Source organism: Prinia subflava, chromosome 4 (assembly GCF_021018805.1).
Source record: "Prinia subflava isolate CZ2003 ecotype Zambia chromosome 4, Cam_Psub_1.2, whole genome shotgun sequence".
Classification (NCBI taxonomy): domain Eukaryota; kingdom Metazoa; phylum Chordata; class Aves; order Passeriformes; family Cisticolidae; genus Prinia; species Prinia subflava.
Genome location: NC_086250.1, coordinates 39,069,563 through 39,085,468, shown reverse-complemented (window position 1 = coordinate 39,085,468; position 15,906 = coordinate 39,069,563). Strand labels below are relative to the sequence as shown.

Genomic DNA, 15,906 nt, shown 5'->3' with positions numbered 1-15,906 from the left:
GCTATGAAACTGGTATGCATTTAGTAATTTTCAGAAAAGCTATTGTATACATGAAAGTAATAAATATTAGCCTTCACAGCAGTACCATTGACTCATCATGAATAAAGTGATTGCTTGTAACACAAGCTGGCCATAAAGGAGAGGAGTGGTTTGTTTTAAAGCGCTGTTTATCCAGATTTAACAGTTTTGTTTAGCCCATGCTTTTATCTCCAGAGGCAGAGGACATCAGAACTATTTCTGCCACTTGAAGGTAACAGAGTTACACTACAGGCTGTGGTTCATACCTGGCTGAGAAGTTGCTGGTGCACTGTGAGGATTTCAGTTCACTGAAGCACCTCACCAAGAGACTTGCTACACCTACCCTGTAAAAATCCTTGTCAGATCTTAGACATTATGTTTGCCTCAAGAATAGGAAGCTCAAAACCATACACATCTCAACACTGACAAGCAGACTCCTACAAATCCAGACACTGAGTGGTTCCCCCCACCCTTATTTTTTCCGGTGTTTTTTTTTGATTTTTTTTCTTTGTTTGTTTGTTTTTAACTCAATAAAGGAGGAAAAAATGGAGGCTAGATTAATTTTTTAAAAATAATCCAGTCTCTGTCGTGATCATCTGTTTCTGATTTAGTTAACAAGCTACACTAGTCTGACCTGTTGTTTTCAAATTGTCTCCTAAAACAGGTAACAAAATGTCTCTGTAGAAACATAAGCAACTGGCTTCCAGGAAAGGTAACAAAGACACAAGGCAACAACTAAGAAGCAGGCTGTGTTACTTACTACCTACAAGTAATTTGGTCCTTAGTCTCTTGAACAAACATGTTCCCACGGCCTTTGTTTGTTCTTGGGATTTTGAGATCAGCCTAATGAAATTATGTATCAAAGCAAGTTTTGTACTTCAGGCACTCCACAATCAGGAAACGTGCTTAATCAGAGTCATCCTGGTTGCACATTGCTTGAAGTGCATACCAGGGAAGGCACCTGTGCCTACCTTATTTCTGTAATTTTCTCTAGCTGTTCTTTGGAAAACAGAATAATGGACCAGACTGAACTTTTGAACTGGCACAGTAGAACTACATTTCTTATTGAGAACAGAAATAGCTTTTATTTTAGATTTAGGAAAGTGTTACCTTTTCAGATGTGCTCAAGCTCTGTTTAAATGCCCCAGGTAACTGCAAGACCACGGATGTAGAACACACTGGCTAGGGACAAACAGGAAATGTAGCTCAACTGTCCTAAATCCACTGTGAGCTCAGCATGTTACATACTAGCTACAGTAATTTAACTGAGTAACTCCTACTGCCATGGTCTGACCTTTCCCATAACAACAAGTCCTAGATATCAAACTGCAGAATCATCTGCTTAGAAACATCCTCTAACCTCTTTCTCACATTTGAGCCACTGCATAGCTTATAAGAGTGAACAGTTTTACAGGGAGGATATTCTCTCAGTTGTGAGAGGAAGAGATTTACAGCCAGTCCAATGCGTTATCTTTTTCTACGTCCATTTTATAAAATTAATCTTCTAATTAATAAAAAGTTCCAAAAGCAGAACTTTCAGAAAGTTTAGAAATCATGTGCATATTCAGATTTCATTCCAAGAAAAGTCCCAGCCCTAAAATCCATCTAGATCTCTCTTCTACATAAAAACATGTACAGAACGACTGTCTAATGAACAAATGCCTCGTTGTAAGAAGTCTTGCAAACAATTAATTAATGTATTATAAGTAGGTCTCCATGTACTTATGTGAACACAATATGCCACAGCTACATACAGCAAACCTTTAATTAGGTATCTCTGAAAATAAGCAGGGCTGGTTCCTTCAAGGATCTACAGCCAGAGGTCCTAGGCAGAAAAGCTGGGCGGAAGGGATGCAGGGCACACTGCTCTTCTTTCATGGGAAGTGACTGGAAAGCTACTAGAAACACTTTTCTACTTTTTCTACTAAAAAGTCTCATTGTCTTTAGTGGTAGGAGGGATGTGTTACCAAGTTCTCCTCAAGATAAAAGGAGAATGCAGACAAATTGACCGTCTGGGTACAACTGAGGCACAAGATAGGAGTTTTATTCCTTTAAGTAAGTTTGTGATTAGGATCATATTTCATTTACAGGGCTAAAAATGTATGCACAATGCTCCAAAATGCAGAATCCTACAAGCAGTGGGGGGGGGGGGGGGTGGGAGGAAATCATTCATTTATGTCCATCATGCACTATTGTTAGTATCCTGAGCTCTGTATTTTAGGTAGTTTTAAAACAAACAAAACCCCCAAACATAAAATCTCTTATATATTTACTTCCTCAGCACCAGGAAAGGATATGGATACTGCATCCACCAGCTGAAATTGCTGATTCTATGTTACAGGAGCTCCAGAGCATTTCTGACTTCACTGCTGTGAATTACAATACCCAGTAATCAATTCTGCCTATTTCTAAACAAACACAAAAAGCTGCGAAGTCTTGTTGATGGAAAACAGGATGGCTGCAGCATTAAGACCTTTATTACTCTGAAAAAAAGGTTGACAAATATATGCTTCAACCAGACAACTACAAAGCAAAAGGTAGAGAGGAAGCAGGAGAACAGAGATTTTTCCCATAAGTCTGATTCTAAATAAACGCTACTCACATGAGCAGTGTACTATTTTTAAACAGATCAGATCTTTCAATTTTGAAGTCATAACATGACAATTTCAATACTAGATAACAGTTTATAGGAAAAACATTTGATCTATGTTGCTAGGATAGGTTCCCCTCAGGCCTTTGTTTGTTTGTTTTAAATTTATTTATTTATTTATTTATTTATTTAGGTTGGGACAGAAATCTCTGATACAGCATGTTCCACAGGAAAAAACAAACAAACTTTCCCACAAAATTTTCTTCAAGAAATGTATTTAAGTAGGAGAGATCATAGAAGGCAGGACAAAAATGATTGACCAATTCAGAGCAAGTGTAAAGAAAAGAAAGTTTAAGCAAATAATTTTACTTTCACTGCAAGAAAATAGCAATGTGCTCAGAGCCAGTGACTGCATCTCCAAGACTAATGTCTAAGGTTATCAATCTTTTTACCATCTGTCACTGACCAAACAACACACTTTTTATAAATGATTAATGTAAAAATCATAGTTATACTGACAGGAAAGCAAAGTTAAATCATTATCATCAGATAAAATCTTAGTACTTGGCTATTGCAGGACTCATTGCACACAAACTACTTGTGTCACATCACAGGATTCAAACTGCTAGAGGATGCAGTGTATGAATCTATATGAAATATGAATCTATATTTCAGCACTGAAAGAATTTTTATCTTCAGTTAGAACAAATAGACCTAGAATTTAAGGCTAATACAGTAATGGTGAATTCTATTTAAACACATGATTTAGAGCAAAATTCAGTTGGGAGCTGAAGACTAAAGAATACAAGCTAACACTTCTTGTTTTTAACGTCATGATTCAGCTTTCACTAGATAAACCATGAAAGAGCCTGTACTTCTTCTCTGTTTTATTTCCCTTTTCCATCCCAGTGACTCACATCATGTGCTGCAAATAGAGTTTACAAGGCTATTACTATCAAGCCCACCTGTGAACCCAAACACCTTTCAATAACAACACGAACATGTAAACCTACTTAGAATCTTGTTAATATATATTTACATGCCACGCATACTGTCAAAGACAAGAACAAAGATAGTTATGAGGAAAGACGCAAAAAGAACAAGTGACACTTAACAGGAAAAAGTCTTCAGAAGTGGGCAAGCAAGGATAAGAATTTGACTATCACAATAAGTTTTAGAATGCCCATTTTTACATGGAACGCTGGACTGGAGCCAAGCAACTTTACTATGATTTGAAACATGGGGCCCTCAGAGTGGAAAATGTCTCATTCATTCTTGTTTCTAAAAATGAACTTTGAAAAACCTTAATGCTTATATTATCTATATACACCATACTTGCATGATGATCCGGTAAGGAAATTTGTGGCGGGCGATAAGGAAGAGAGAAGGGAAGAGATATGGAGGATTGGAGACAGGAGGAAACTCATCTGCAGCAGTCAAATGGAACAAACCTAAGGTAATGATCTTCTACAAAAATATATCTCACATAATGTAACCACAGAAAAAATAACTACAATATAGTCTTTAAAGATATTTGCTATGGATTTTCATCTAGATAATTTGTTTATTTTTAAGACAAAAAGAATCCTATTACCTTTCACTCTTCTTCCTTCTTTCATAAACACTGGTACTAGCATTTAATAACGGGTAACACTGAGAAACTTACCTTGAAGTACAGTGGGTTGTATACAACCTTCTCATTCTATTTTTGTGCAGTACCAGAACCCCTGAGCCAACCCAATGATAATTCCAGTAGAATACAAACATTTTATGGATAACATATTTCAGTTTTGCTTTCTCCAGCTGTAAAACTTGTTTTCTAGTACTTCAAACAAAGTAAAAACATCCAAAATATAGAGGTCTATAATGTAAATTCAATAAAATTGCACTCTACTATTGACGGTAGTAACTCAGGCTTCTTCCATACTGTGTCACAATAAATAACTTAAAATGAGTTCCTATTTTTTCCCAGCTACATACACAGATTATTAATGTGTAGGTGACACAAGTACAATGGCCTTTTATTATTAAATATTTTCACGGAAGTGCAGTGACCCTTAAATCAGTGCTCCCCTCTTCAACAGCCACTCATAAATGCCTAAAGGTATCAGTGACACTGTATCATAAGATTTAAGTTGACCTCTGGCACATCTTGGGCACGCATTCCACTGATGTTGGAGAGGAATGCTGGACAGGTTAATTGCCTAGGTTTTCTATTGACTGTATTACCCATTGCACACAGCACTACCTGAGTCCTGATCCCTAGCACACCCTTTTGCTGAAGTCACAGCTGCTTATCAGATGGAAACCTGGGCATGCTCATTCCCTCCTGTTTTCCAAGGAGGAGAACACATGAACGCAGGCAGGAAGAAGGCATAATGTGCTCCAACAGGCAGTTGAGTCACTGAGAAGCCTGGCCTGCTGGGAGCCCCGCTGAGCACACCTTCCCTGTAGTCCACAGCACAACCCATGCACACAGCCACGGGTGAGTCCTGCATGAACTATAAAACCCACAGCAACCACACACACACCCTGCACATTTCAGCCTCTCTTGTTTACAGAGCAGGAATAATAAATGCTGATAAGCAAGACTCACTACTTAAAAACAAATAAAAATAATTTCCTCTGAAGTTAGCAAAATGTTTAAGATTAATGGATAGAATGTGTCCGTTCAAGGGCAAGAGAGAGAGCAACTGAATGTTGGTGGTCACTAAGCATCAGAATCGGATAACTAAGCCACATAGTTCTCAACCAAAGAAGCTTTCAGGACACCTCTTTTGCAAGGTAATTCTAAGAACTTCAAGTGGAACCAGAACAAAATCTGGCCAGTTTGTTTTAGGTTTTTGTCTCTCCAGTGATAAAATCTGCCAAATGGATATTAATATATAAAGTTGACTTTGAAACTTCACTAGGTAAAGACAGGGGGGACTTTTACCGTACACAACCTTTCCCTCAGTGAGCAGAATCTGGCCTGAGGATGTTTTCAACTGTCCCAAGTTGACTGGAATGCTAAAAATGCAGACTGGCCTCCAGAAAATCTATCTAAACCAAGCTGTAATTAGCATGCTATCACTTTATCTCAATCCAGAGTGTATCTGAAAAGACTTTTTTGAGTGTGGATCTACTACAAAAGTTACTCCACTCTTCCAGTACCTGGCTGTTTTTGTCCTCCTAAGGAGTTCATCAGGTCTGTTAGAATCCTTAAGTCAGCTTCCCACCACCTTCATTTTCTTTTCAGAGAATAACAGCAGCACTGTATCTTGAGCAATGAAAAGCCACAGATCTTACACGTACGTTGACTATTTTCCTTTCGGTAATGCACTCTAAGATTTGCTTGCTGAAGAGTCAGTCTGTTTTTCACTGGGGTGGCATTAGGCAGGACGTGTTCATATGATTACACCAGGTCCCATTCTCCCATCCCAGACTGATGCAGCTCTGCAGATTCCTCTATTATTATAGAGTGCACACACTGTGCTGAGGTTGGATGTTGGACATGTTAGAAAACTGAACTCCTGACAAAAAGCTTTTATAACTTTATTCAACAACACACCTGAAACAATATAAAAAAATTAAGGTATTTTCTGGACCATCACACATCTCTATCTGCTGCTAAGACCCTATCAGATTTCTCACAGACAAATCACCTATAAATCTTGAGGGATTTGAGGATACCTATTAAATTAGACCAAGAGGTAACACTCAGTGTTGTCAACCAATGAGCTACATCTTTTAAGTTCATTTCTCCCCTCATTTAAGGATAATAGCTTAGCAGATGAGATACATAATTAAATATCATAGCTTCCAAATCAGATCTGGAGACTGAACAGGCCATTGCCAGTCTAGAACACACTGTTCCCAGTAATTTGGCAGAGATGCTCCAAGTAACCTGGCAGTGGGGAATTTCCTTATGGTGATGCAAACCACCACAAAACAAGTAGGGTGTATTTTCATTTGTTTTCCATTGAGGATCGTGGTACAGATTCTGCTGTGCACACTGCTATTATAGTCTACATGCATCAAATAAACACATTATGTAAATCTCACTTCAAATTTATCCATAACAAATCACACTTGACGTTTGAGTTTTATGCAGAAATAACTGATTTGGTGAGAGGGAGCAAAGCACCCCACTTCTTTAGTCTTGACCTTAGCAAGGCTTTCGACAGAATCACAGATTCAGGAATTGCATGGGACTGCTGGAAGTCACCTGGTCCAACTGCTCTCCTTAAGCAGGGCCACCTACAGGCAGCGGCCCAGGACTGTGCTCAGACAGCTCTGGAACATCTCCAAGGATGTTCCCTGAGCAGCCTGTCCCAGTGTCCAGTCAACCTAATGGTGTCCTTGAAAACAAGCTGGGAACATATGGATTAGAGGAACAGAGTACAGTAAGGTCAGAAGCTGATTGGACTGAACAACTGGTGGTTCAAGAGACTAAAGATTATTAGCAGCATTCCTCAGTGTCAGTAAGGGTCAGTACTGGGCCTGATGCTGATTAATATCTTCATCAGAGCCAGGGCTGCCATTCAGAGGTCCCCTGGTAAGATGAAGGATTTTCTTGACAGCAAACTCAAGGAGTTTGACCAAGAAAAATGCAAAATCCTGCACCTGGAACAGAAGAACCCCACAACTGGATTATCAACTCAAGAAAATAACCCCATGCAGATACAGACTGCAGACTGGCCGGGTTGCAGCTGTGCAGCCTAAGGGCTGCAAGGTGGCTCAGGTACCCAGAGGCTCTGTAGAGCCTCCACCCTTGCCCATATTCAGAAGGAGAGAGGAGAGGGCTCTGAGCAGCATCATTAACTTTCAAGTGAGCCTGGCTTTGAACAGCAACTAGGACTGATAGCCTGCAGACCTAAATGACTTTACTATCTGCCTGAAGCAGGTGAGGCTTCTGACATGAAGAGCATTTAGATACTTCTCCTAAAGAACTACATGCAATCACTTTCTGAAGAGGTAATACACAGGTCCCTATCACCCTCCACAATTGGGCTTTTAAGAGTGGAATTTTGTATCTTTGCAGAGCTCTGGGTCTACACATAATGACCAAAACTCAGGCCTTTACTTCACATTCTTCATAGTCCAAGCCTACATGGCAGTATAAATTACTAGATTGCTAGATAAAATCGGAATAAAACAGATTAACAAGTAACATGGGAACAATAGCCATTAATGGTAGTAGTAAAATAATGTCTGTTGGCTTTATAGGCATTGCTTTGATCCATGGGATACTGTATTCCTCATCAAGAATTTTCATATCAGGAATATCAGCTTACTACATCACATTGATCTCAGTTTTATAATACTTAAATTAATTTCTGTTTCTCATCATCAAGAAGTACATTTTGCTATCACAATTTAGCTAAATGGCAGGAGGACAACACTAGTAAACCCATACAAGTGCATGCACATACAGACAGTCTCACTTTCGTCAGCTTAACTGAGAATAGAGGAACAGAACTTCAACCCATGGACCAACACTGAAACTTCATTTTCACCAAAATTCTATAACTACTGTTTTCATAAGACTTTCTTTTAGTATGAGCAAAAAAACCCCCTCAAATTAGACTGTAATTCAATACTGTCCCATACCTCATTCCAGGTGACTCTGAAGGCTCAAGTCTCAACAAAGGTAGAAATATCTTAATATTTAGAAAAAATTGAAAGAATAGAGCAGCACTAAACACTTTTCACTGCCATTCTGCTTTACATGGCACTGAGAATAATGACAAGGAGAGCCCACACAGTTCTCTTTTCACAGTCTGGCAAAGCAGAAGGCAATATATCAAAATCTGATTGATGTTTCAGTGCATAGCTCAATCACAATCAAGAGATGATGCTTTTCCAGTTTTCATGCTGATGGGACTCAGACAAGTTGAACACCTCCTGTTATCAGCTTTCAGGTATCTAGATATGTAAAAGCCAGAGTTTCAATCTCTCAGGTTGGATGAAAGGTTTTTGCCTACCCGCACAAAGATAAGCCAGCTGAGCTCCTGGCAGAAAAGTCATAATCTAGTCCTGTCATCACAACGCCAGCTAAGTTCTCTAAAGGTATGAAAATGAGGATGTGGATAATTGCTAGTTTGTACTGGAGGGAACTGTACTTACAGGAACTAATCTCTTGCATGGATGAATAACATAATCCAGTCTAATTCTGCCTTTGATGAAACCAAAACCAACACAGTTTATATAACTTTAAGACTCCTTGTCTACTGTCTGTCTCAAGGCAGAAGGCACGAAAATGTCGTCATGATCACCTAGCAAGAAGAAGACAGATTTTTATTCTTTTAAACACAAGCATGGATTTGATAATAGATGCTACAAGTGTCTCCTTCCAGTGGTAAGAAATGGGATTAGAGGAACAGACGATGTTTCTAAAGAATGGATTTTCTATCTAGCTTTATAGCTCTTCTCAGAGTGATTTAGTTTTTTGAACTAAAATCTAATAAAGCAGTTTGAGTTTTTGGGTGTGTTGGTTTTTTCGGTTTTTTTTCTTTTTTTGCTTAAAAATAAACAGATTAAACAGATGTACATTAAAGTCCATATGCTAGTAAGCACTAATCTTTAAAATCTCTTTTTAAAAGTTAGCCACTTCCCCCCCAAATTTATGGTAAGAAAGTAGCAATCATAGAGAGATAAATTAAAATATCAGTATAAGGTTAGAAAGGTGATTACTGATTTGAGTACATTTTCCTGTAAGGTTTGAGACTGAAATCCTGTTCTTCATCTACAGCACAGCACCTTGTATCGCAAAGGTATTTTTAACACAACCACAAGTTAGAAAACACACGTCTTTAATCGTAGTCCCACCCAGAAGGGGCACTTGGCAAAGGGGTCCCACATATCTACGCTCCATAAAGACGGCCCTCTTTCTGAAATTGCCACTCAGGACGTTTCCAGTTCTCAGAAATATAAGGGTTGGGAGAACTTTTTCCCTGATGACAGGGATGATGCTTCAGCCAGAGTGTGTTATTCACGCTTAAGCAAGAGGAAGACGAAACTTCACAGAGGTTTGTTAGAGCAGCCCCGCAGCCAGGAAGAGCCCACAAAACGCCACCTTTACCCACACCTGCCCCGATTTAATTAGAACAAAAAGCCTTTTCCTCCCTCGTCCCGCCGCCCTTACCTTCCACCGATCGCCCGATGCTGTGCAAGTGTGTGAGGGAGGGGTTCGCGGCGTGAACCCCCCTCAGGTACTGCTCCAGCTCCTCGCTGTGGTGGTACTTAAAGTCCAGCGCGGCCCCCGCAGAAACCAGGCAGAGGATGAGGATGCCCACCACGTCCTGGAAAGAAACAGATGAGGCTCTTTCCGCGGCCGGCCGGCCCGCGAAGAGCCCTCCCTGGCCCCCAGCCTGCGCCCTGCAGGTGCTGCCCGCCCTACCCCCGCCGCTGCCCTCATGCTGCCGCCGCCGCCGCCGCGCCGCCACTGCCGCCCGCCCGGGCGGGGGCCGCCATCCCCCGCGGCCTCGCCCCGCCCCGCCCTGCCTGACGCCGCCTCCATCCACTCAGCTCCCCGGCCCGCCCAGGGGTCGGGGCCCGGGGGGACACGGCCCTCCCCTTGTCCCTTGTCCCTCCCTCCTTCCCGCCTCGCCGGAGGTTCTCACCTGCGCGGGGCACGGCCCTCAGCTCTGCCCTCTTCTCGTCAGTCCCTGCTGGTTTTTCCTCGTTTTTCTTACCGGAGGGCGTGAGCGGTCTGTAGGGATTAAAATACCCCAAACAACAAACCGGGGAGGGGTGCAAATTTTCATGTTCTGACCTTTGGTGTTGTTCCGATTCACAAGAAGGGTTGTTAAATAAAAGCCAAGCTCCTCCTCAGCACCCGTGTGGTCCTGGCGTGTGCTCAGGACGGCAACACCTGGGGCCCAGAGACAAAGCCTGCTGCATGAGCCGTGAGAGAATTTATCTGCAAATCCAACAAAATCTCCACCTAGCGCTATTTTTGCTTTGGCTTGTTTTGTTTAAAGATGAGTTTTTAATAGGCTTGTATTCACATACTAAAAGGTCTGGATTCTGTCTACAGAATTAAGTGCTTTTCTTGGTTCTCCACTAACCACATTGCCTTGGGGATATATCTTGGTCTTGGGATTCACCACAAAGACTTTTTCATCACCTTTTGTTGTCTTGAAGATTGAAAAGAATTAAGAGAAAGAAAGTTAAGCTGGCTTGCAGCAACAAAAATTAGGATAGTGTCTGCATTTATTTTAAACTATGAATGTGGACATAGCTGTGTATTAGAATACAGCTTCTGGTAAATTCTGTATAATTCTACTAAGAAAAAAGTTATAACCACTAGTGGGATTTCATCTGCTTTCTTCTGAAATTTGCTATGCTGGGTAATGTCAGAAAAGGATGTTAAAGGAAATTAACCTATGAGTCAGTCCCAAATAACAAGTCCTGTATTCCAAATAGAATACACCATATTTAACAAAAGTTCTTGTTAAACAAGAACTTACTGTTAAATTTAAAAGTACCTTTTTTTTTAACATGAAGTTTTGAGAAAAAAATGTTGAGACTGTATTTTAATGCAACTACCTGTAGTATCCCATTGTACCAGAGGCATATATATCTAAAAATGCTAAATGTCCACATCCAGAACCCTCTTAGTTCATGAGAAGGATTTCCATATCATATATGACATACAAGAAGGGATGTATGCAAATTATGAGGCTTCTTGACTAAAAGAGATCTGTATTTCCATTGCATAGGGTTCGGTCCAGGATGGTATTCTGGAGGAGGGGACAGATCCAGAGCCTTTCTCCCATACACTGACTCCACCTCATTTTAACTCTTATAACTTAAAAAACCTTCTCTCTCCCATTCACAAAACAAAATTCTTGTGAGACTTAAACATGAATGTCTCCTACATTCTGTAAAAAAGTAAAAAAGTTGATAGTTGATTTTGGTAATTTTGGTTATACTTACTGTGTGAAATGGGAAAGAAACTGTGGAGTTACAATGCAAATATATCTGCAGAGAACCAGGAGGGGGAAGTCTCAAGTATGTGAGCTTCCTATTTGAATTCATTTGGCTATAATATTCATATTTATAGGCTCCTTGAAAGATGATCTGGACACACCACTTGAGTAAGCAGGGAAGAAAACACACTCAGGTGGTAATCCCACATAAACATACCTGGAAACCTTCCCAAGATAATCACATGAAATCAGAGAGCTCTGAATTCAAGACAGAGTAGGGTGTTGGCAACAGGGTAAAAATCACAAGGGGTGTAAAAACTTAATCTCGGTGAAATAGCTAAAGTAATTTTTGATACTGGGTTATCACACAGTGTTATCTCATTTGGAAATTACACCACCCTCTAATGTAGCCAGGATAGTCATGGCTAAATGAGAGCATTATTGCATATAGGAGTGTTCAAAATGATAGATTGTTTCTGTGCCAGGTGCTCGCAAGTTAAAACAAGCCAGCCTGTTTGGCAATATTTGAGTTACATGTGACAGAATCAAAAAAGATTTTTTCCTCTCCAACCTGCACAAAATTCAAAGATAAACTTGAATCGCCTTCCACAAAGTCAGTTTAAGCCAGCCTGGACTAGTCATAGTCTGGTAAACACAGTTGTGAGTAAAAGTCAGTACCAAAGATCAAATCCTGGATGAAACTAAACCAGCAGTAAACCTCCCCTTAGCATCAGCAGCTCAAAATCAGGGACTACGTGTCTGAAACTGGTTGCAGTGGTTCTCAGCACTGCGCTTGGCAGTGACCCATATGAGGAAGTGACAAACACAGAGAAGCCAACTCCTTTTGCTGTAAGAAGCATTATTCTCCTCCCAGCGTCATTCTGGATAGCCCACTCAAATGTATTCGTTATTTGGGTTAGCACTTGAGCATGGGATTTGTGGAGAAAAGCCCGCAAGCCCTGATGCGAGCTCGGCAGCGGTGCCCTCAGCAGGAGCTGGCCGGGGCTCGCCGCTGCCGTGCGGAGCGCGGCCGCGTTGCCCTCTAGTGACAGGCACGGAGATCCCTGCCGCAAGCCTCGGTACCAAAAACAACTCACGCAACAGGTGGGCACCACCCCAACACCAGGGCTTCACAGAGGCAGCTGAGATAGGTAATGGCAGCAAAAGGATCTTCTGGAAAATTCTGTGGCTTTGGAGAGCCATTCACAGAGGAGACCTTGGAATTTGAAATCTTAATCAGTTTTTTTGTCATCTTTCATGCAGGATTCCTGCACTTTCCAAAGATCAGTAAGACAAAATAGGTGCACCACATTATAACTGAAGTGTCAAAATATTTTTGGCTAGAAATTAAAAAAGAGGTCGCTAACAAAGATTAAGCTTTGAAGAATCACCACTGCTATTGAAACTCTTATCTGAAATCATGTCCTGGGCATACAGACTACAGCGAGGTGTTTTTTACATTGATGTAACATTAAGGACCTGACAATCAGATTTCTCTGGGGGAAAATCGCAAGATAAAGGCTTGCTCAAGTGAGATGGACCAGACAAGTGAGTTCAGTACAAGTGATGACACAGACACAGGAACTTGATAGGACAATCCTGGATTAGCATAAAACCAGATACAAATCACCTGAATAAACATCAGTGAAGCCATTCTGGTGTATAATATCTGCACTGATGAATTAACAGGCTGATATTAGTATGGCAAAAGATAGATTCCCTGCAAGAGAGAGCACTGAAGTATCAGAAATCTCTCATTGACCAACTGGTTAGTTGTCTTTACAACACTGACAGTTCTCAGCATATTTGGTTCATAAATCTCCTCCCCTCTATCCCAGCATAAGAATTACCCTTGGAGAAGAAAGGGATGCCCTGCTGTGTCTGGTAATCTGCAATTAGAATATGATCCCAAGGGGAACTATTAGCAGCTGGTACTGTTTAGAGCTGTCCAGACAAGCACTGATTCAGCTGGAGAATCTGGAACCACAACCAGCTGCCTGATAATCCTCTCACTCATCCCATCTTGCAAACAGCAAAATCTGCACGCAGCAGAGATTTTGAGCTACTGTGTGACAACAAGTTGTCATGTGCTATGGTAGAACAGGTCAGTTCTGCTCCACACAGGGTTGAAAAATGGCAACATGATCTCATTCAAGACAAAGTTCTTGAGTGTTGTGTCTTGGATATTGTAATACAATTGTAATATTTTCAGCTTTATCTTTCTCCTCTTAAATTGGCTTATACTTGACCTGTCAACAGTCCACACAGAATTAGACGTCATTTGAAAATAAATTATCTTTGGAATGGCATGACCTAATTCTGTACCTGAGGCACTACGTGTCCCTGGGTAGGTAAGAGCATGAGACTAAGAATAGGGAAAGTCAAAAGGGTTTGGTGGGAAGTTCAGTGGCCTATGGACAGATGTATCTCAGGGAAGTAAACAAAAAGAAGGAGAGTGAGGAATGGCCATAGAGATCTTTAGGAGGTGAGAGTGGCCTGGAAGGTGGAAGGGTCACAGATACTGTGTTTGAGAAAAAGCAACTGGGAAGATTTGGCAGGTGAGTTCATATGGAAAAAGATAGAGAGTAGTCTTTCTGCTCACTGACATCTTACTAATTTGATCTCAGGGTAACAAAATTTGAGGGATTTAAGATGTTGACATTGCAGCTTGTCAGGTCTGCTAATTTGTATATGAAATGCATTGCATTTAATGCTGTGGAATTTACAGAGATTCTTCATAGCTGATTCCTTGTTGATATTAAGCAATACTTTTGAGCAATCTGAAAATTATCTCAAGAAGTGGAATCATTTCAGCTTTAGCCATTTGGAAAATTTGTCAAGTTTTGAAATAGCATTTTGCCATTTTTGCTAATTACCTTCAAATCAAAATGTGTTTTAATTGCCATTGTCAAGAACAATGCAACACTCTTACTCACAGTGATGGCAAGTTTGTCTCCTAAAAACAAAATTCCTCCAGACCACTTAGCATATCTGTTTCAAGTAAACAATGGTGCCATTTCTTGAACAGGAACTTAAGACCCTTTTTGGAAAATTTCATTGTGTAATAAAACAATCCTTTATTTCTCTGCACTGATTTATGTATAATGGGCCTTTACACAGACAACTGAGTAAACAGTGTGCACTGAAATCTCCTGTCAATGAAAAGTACATATTACGATGTTTTGCACTAACCTTTTTCTTCTGGGAAAGAAATGAATGGGAGCTTTCCAGATATACAATAGCTATGAATTTGCTGACTGGCAGTTTAAAAATGAATGTTTAGTGGTGCAATAAACAAAGATGCCACTCCTTTGACCATAGTGAAAGCAGATGGCAAGATTTCTTGGATTAGTCTGTACTGGCTGTGCACTGGTTAGACTGTCATTTATTAAACCATATTGCTCTGTATAGGCTCCATTTCTCTGAAGATAAGGGTATGGGTTTGTAACCAGCTTAAAGCAACCTCAAACTGAGTTGTCCCTGAGAGAGGCTGCCTTGCTGTGTCCCTTTTGCCAGTGTGAGCACTCGAGCAGCTGTGTGGTCAGCTGGACTGGGGTACTGGTGCGTCTGGAAGCTAACCCAAACACACACACACAGCATTGAAAGAACCTCTGTTTTCACCTGGCTTAGCTGCCTAATCCATACAGGCACTGGCTTTGCTGGGGGAGCAGAAGAGCCAGATGGCTCCTGGAGAAGGAGAGTGAACTGAGCTGCTGGCTAAGGGGAGGTACCTGTGGGATGCCACAGGTCAAAAGAGAGTCTCTTTGGAAGAATAAGCTGAGCTTATAAGAGAGAGACTGTGGTGCTCTGCCTCTCTTCTGGCAATGGCTCACTCCCTAGAGACATATGAAGTTACTTTCCTCCCCCACTAATGATATGGGATTATTAATGCTGAATTTAACTCTAGATTAATTAGTGCTTGTCAAACAGTCTTGTAACGCCAATTAAACAGAAATTTGAGAAAGAGAGCCCTCTTACAGATGTGGAAACCTCTGCTACCTTTAGTCTGATACTGCTGCCTGTTTGGCATATAAAATGATGATGTTATATCAATAGCTGCTCCATCTACATGAGCTTTCCAAGGCAACTGTCGTGACAGAAACCTTATTAAGGTTATCTTGATACAGCCAGTATTTACAAACACAACAGCCTGTATAAATAGCACTGGAAATAATAACTTTTATTCACAAACACTCAAAAGTGAAAGAAAAGCTGCTCCTGTGATGGCTATGGAGGCTGGCTAAACAGCAGCCCTTATCAAGACAGAACCTGTAGAGCAAGGATCTTTCAATATTAAGAATTTGAAGGTAGTTTATTTGAGGTCATGAATATCTTAATCAGAAAATCCAAAATCAGGATGAATAAGGTTGTTTTGCTGACAAC

At 40.7% G+C, this 15,906-nt stretch overlaps 1 protein-coding gene across 2 annotated transcripts in view; it reads right to left on the bottom strand.

Moving 5' to 3' along the window:
- The window catches only part of CPM (carboxypeptidase M), a 30,417-nt gene extending 20,296 nt beyond the window's left edge, over positions 1-10,121 (bottom strand). Inside the window, exons 1-2 of one of the 2 annotated variants that reach the window (XM_063396497.1) lie at positions 9,990-10,121; positions 9,735-9,891 (exon numbers count right to left, since the gene is read on the bottom strand). In XM_063396497.1, the coding sequence (XP_063252567.1) occupies positions 9,735-9,891; positions 9,990-10,109 (277 nt within the window). In that variant the 5' untranslated portion in view covers positions 10,110-10,121. Of the gene's footprint in view, positions 1-9,734; positions 9,892-9,989 lie in introns of those variants that run through there. The other variant, XM_063396498.1, reaches the window with a different exon arrangement.
- Positions 10,122-15,906: the final 5,785 nt, after the last annotated feature.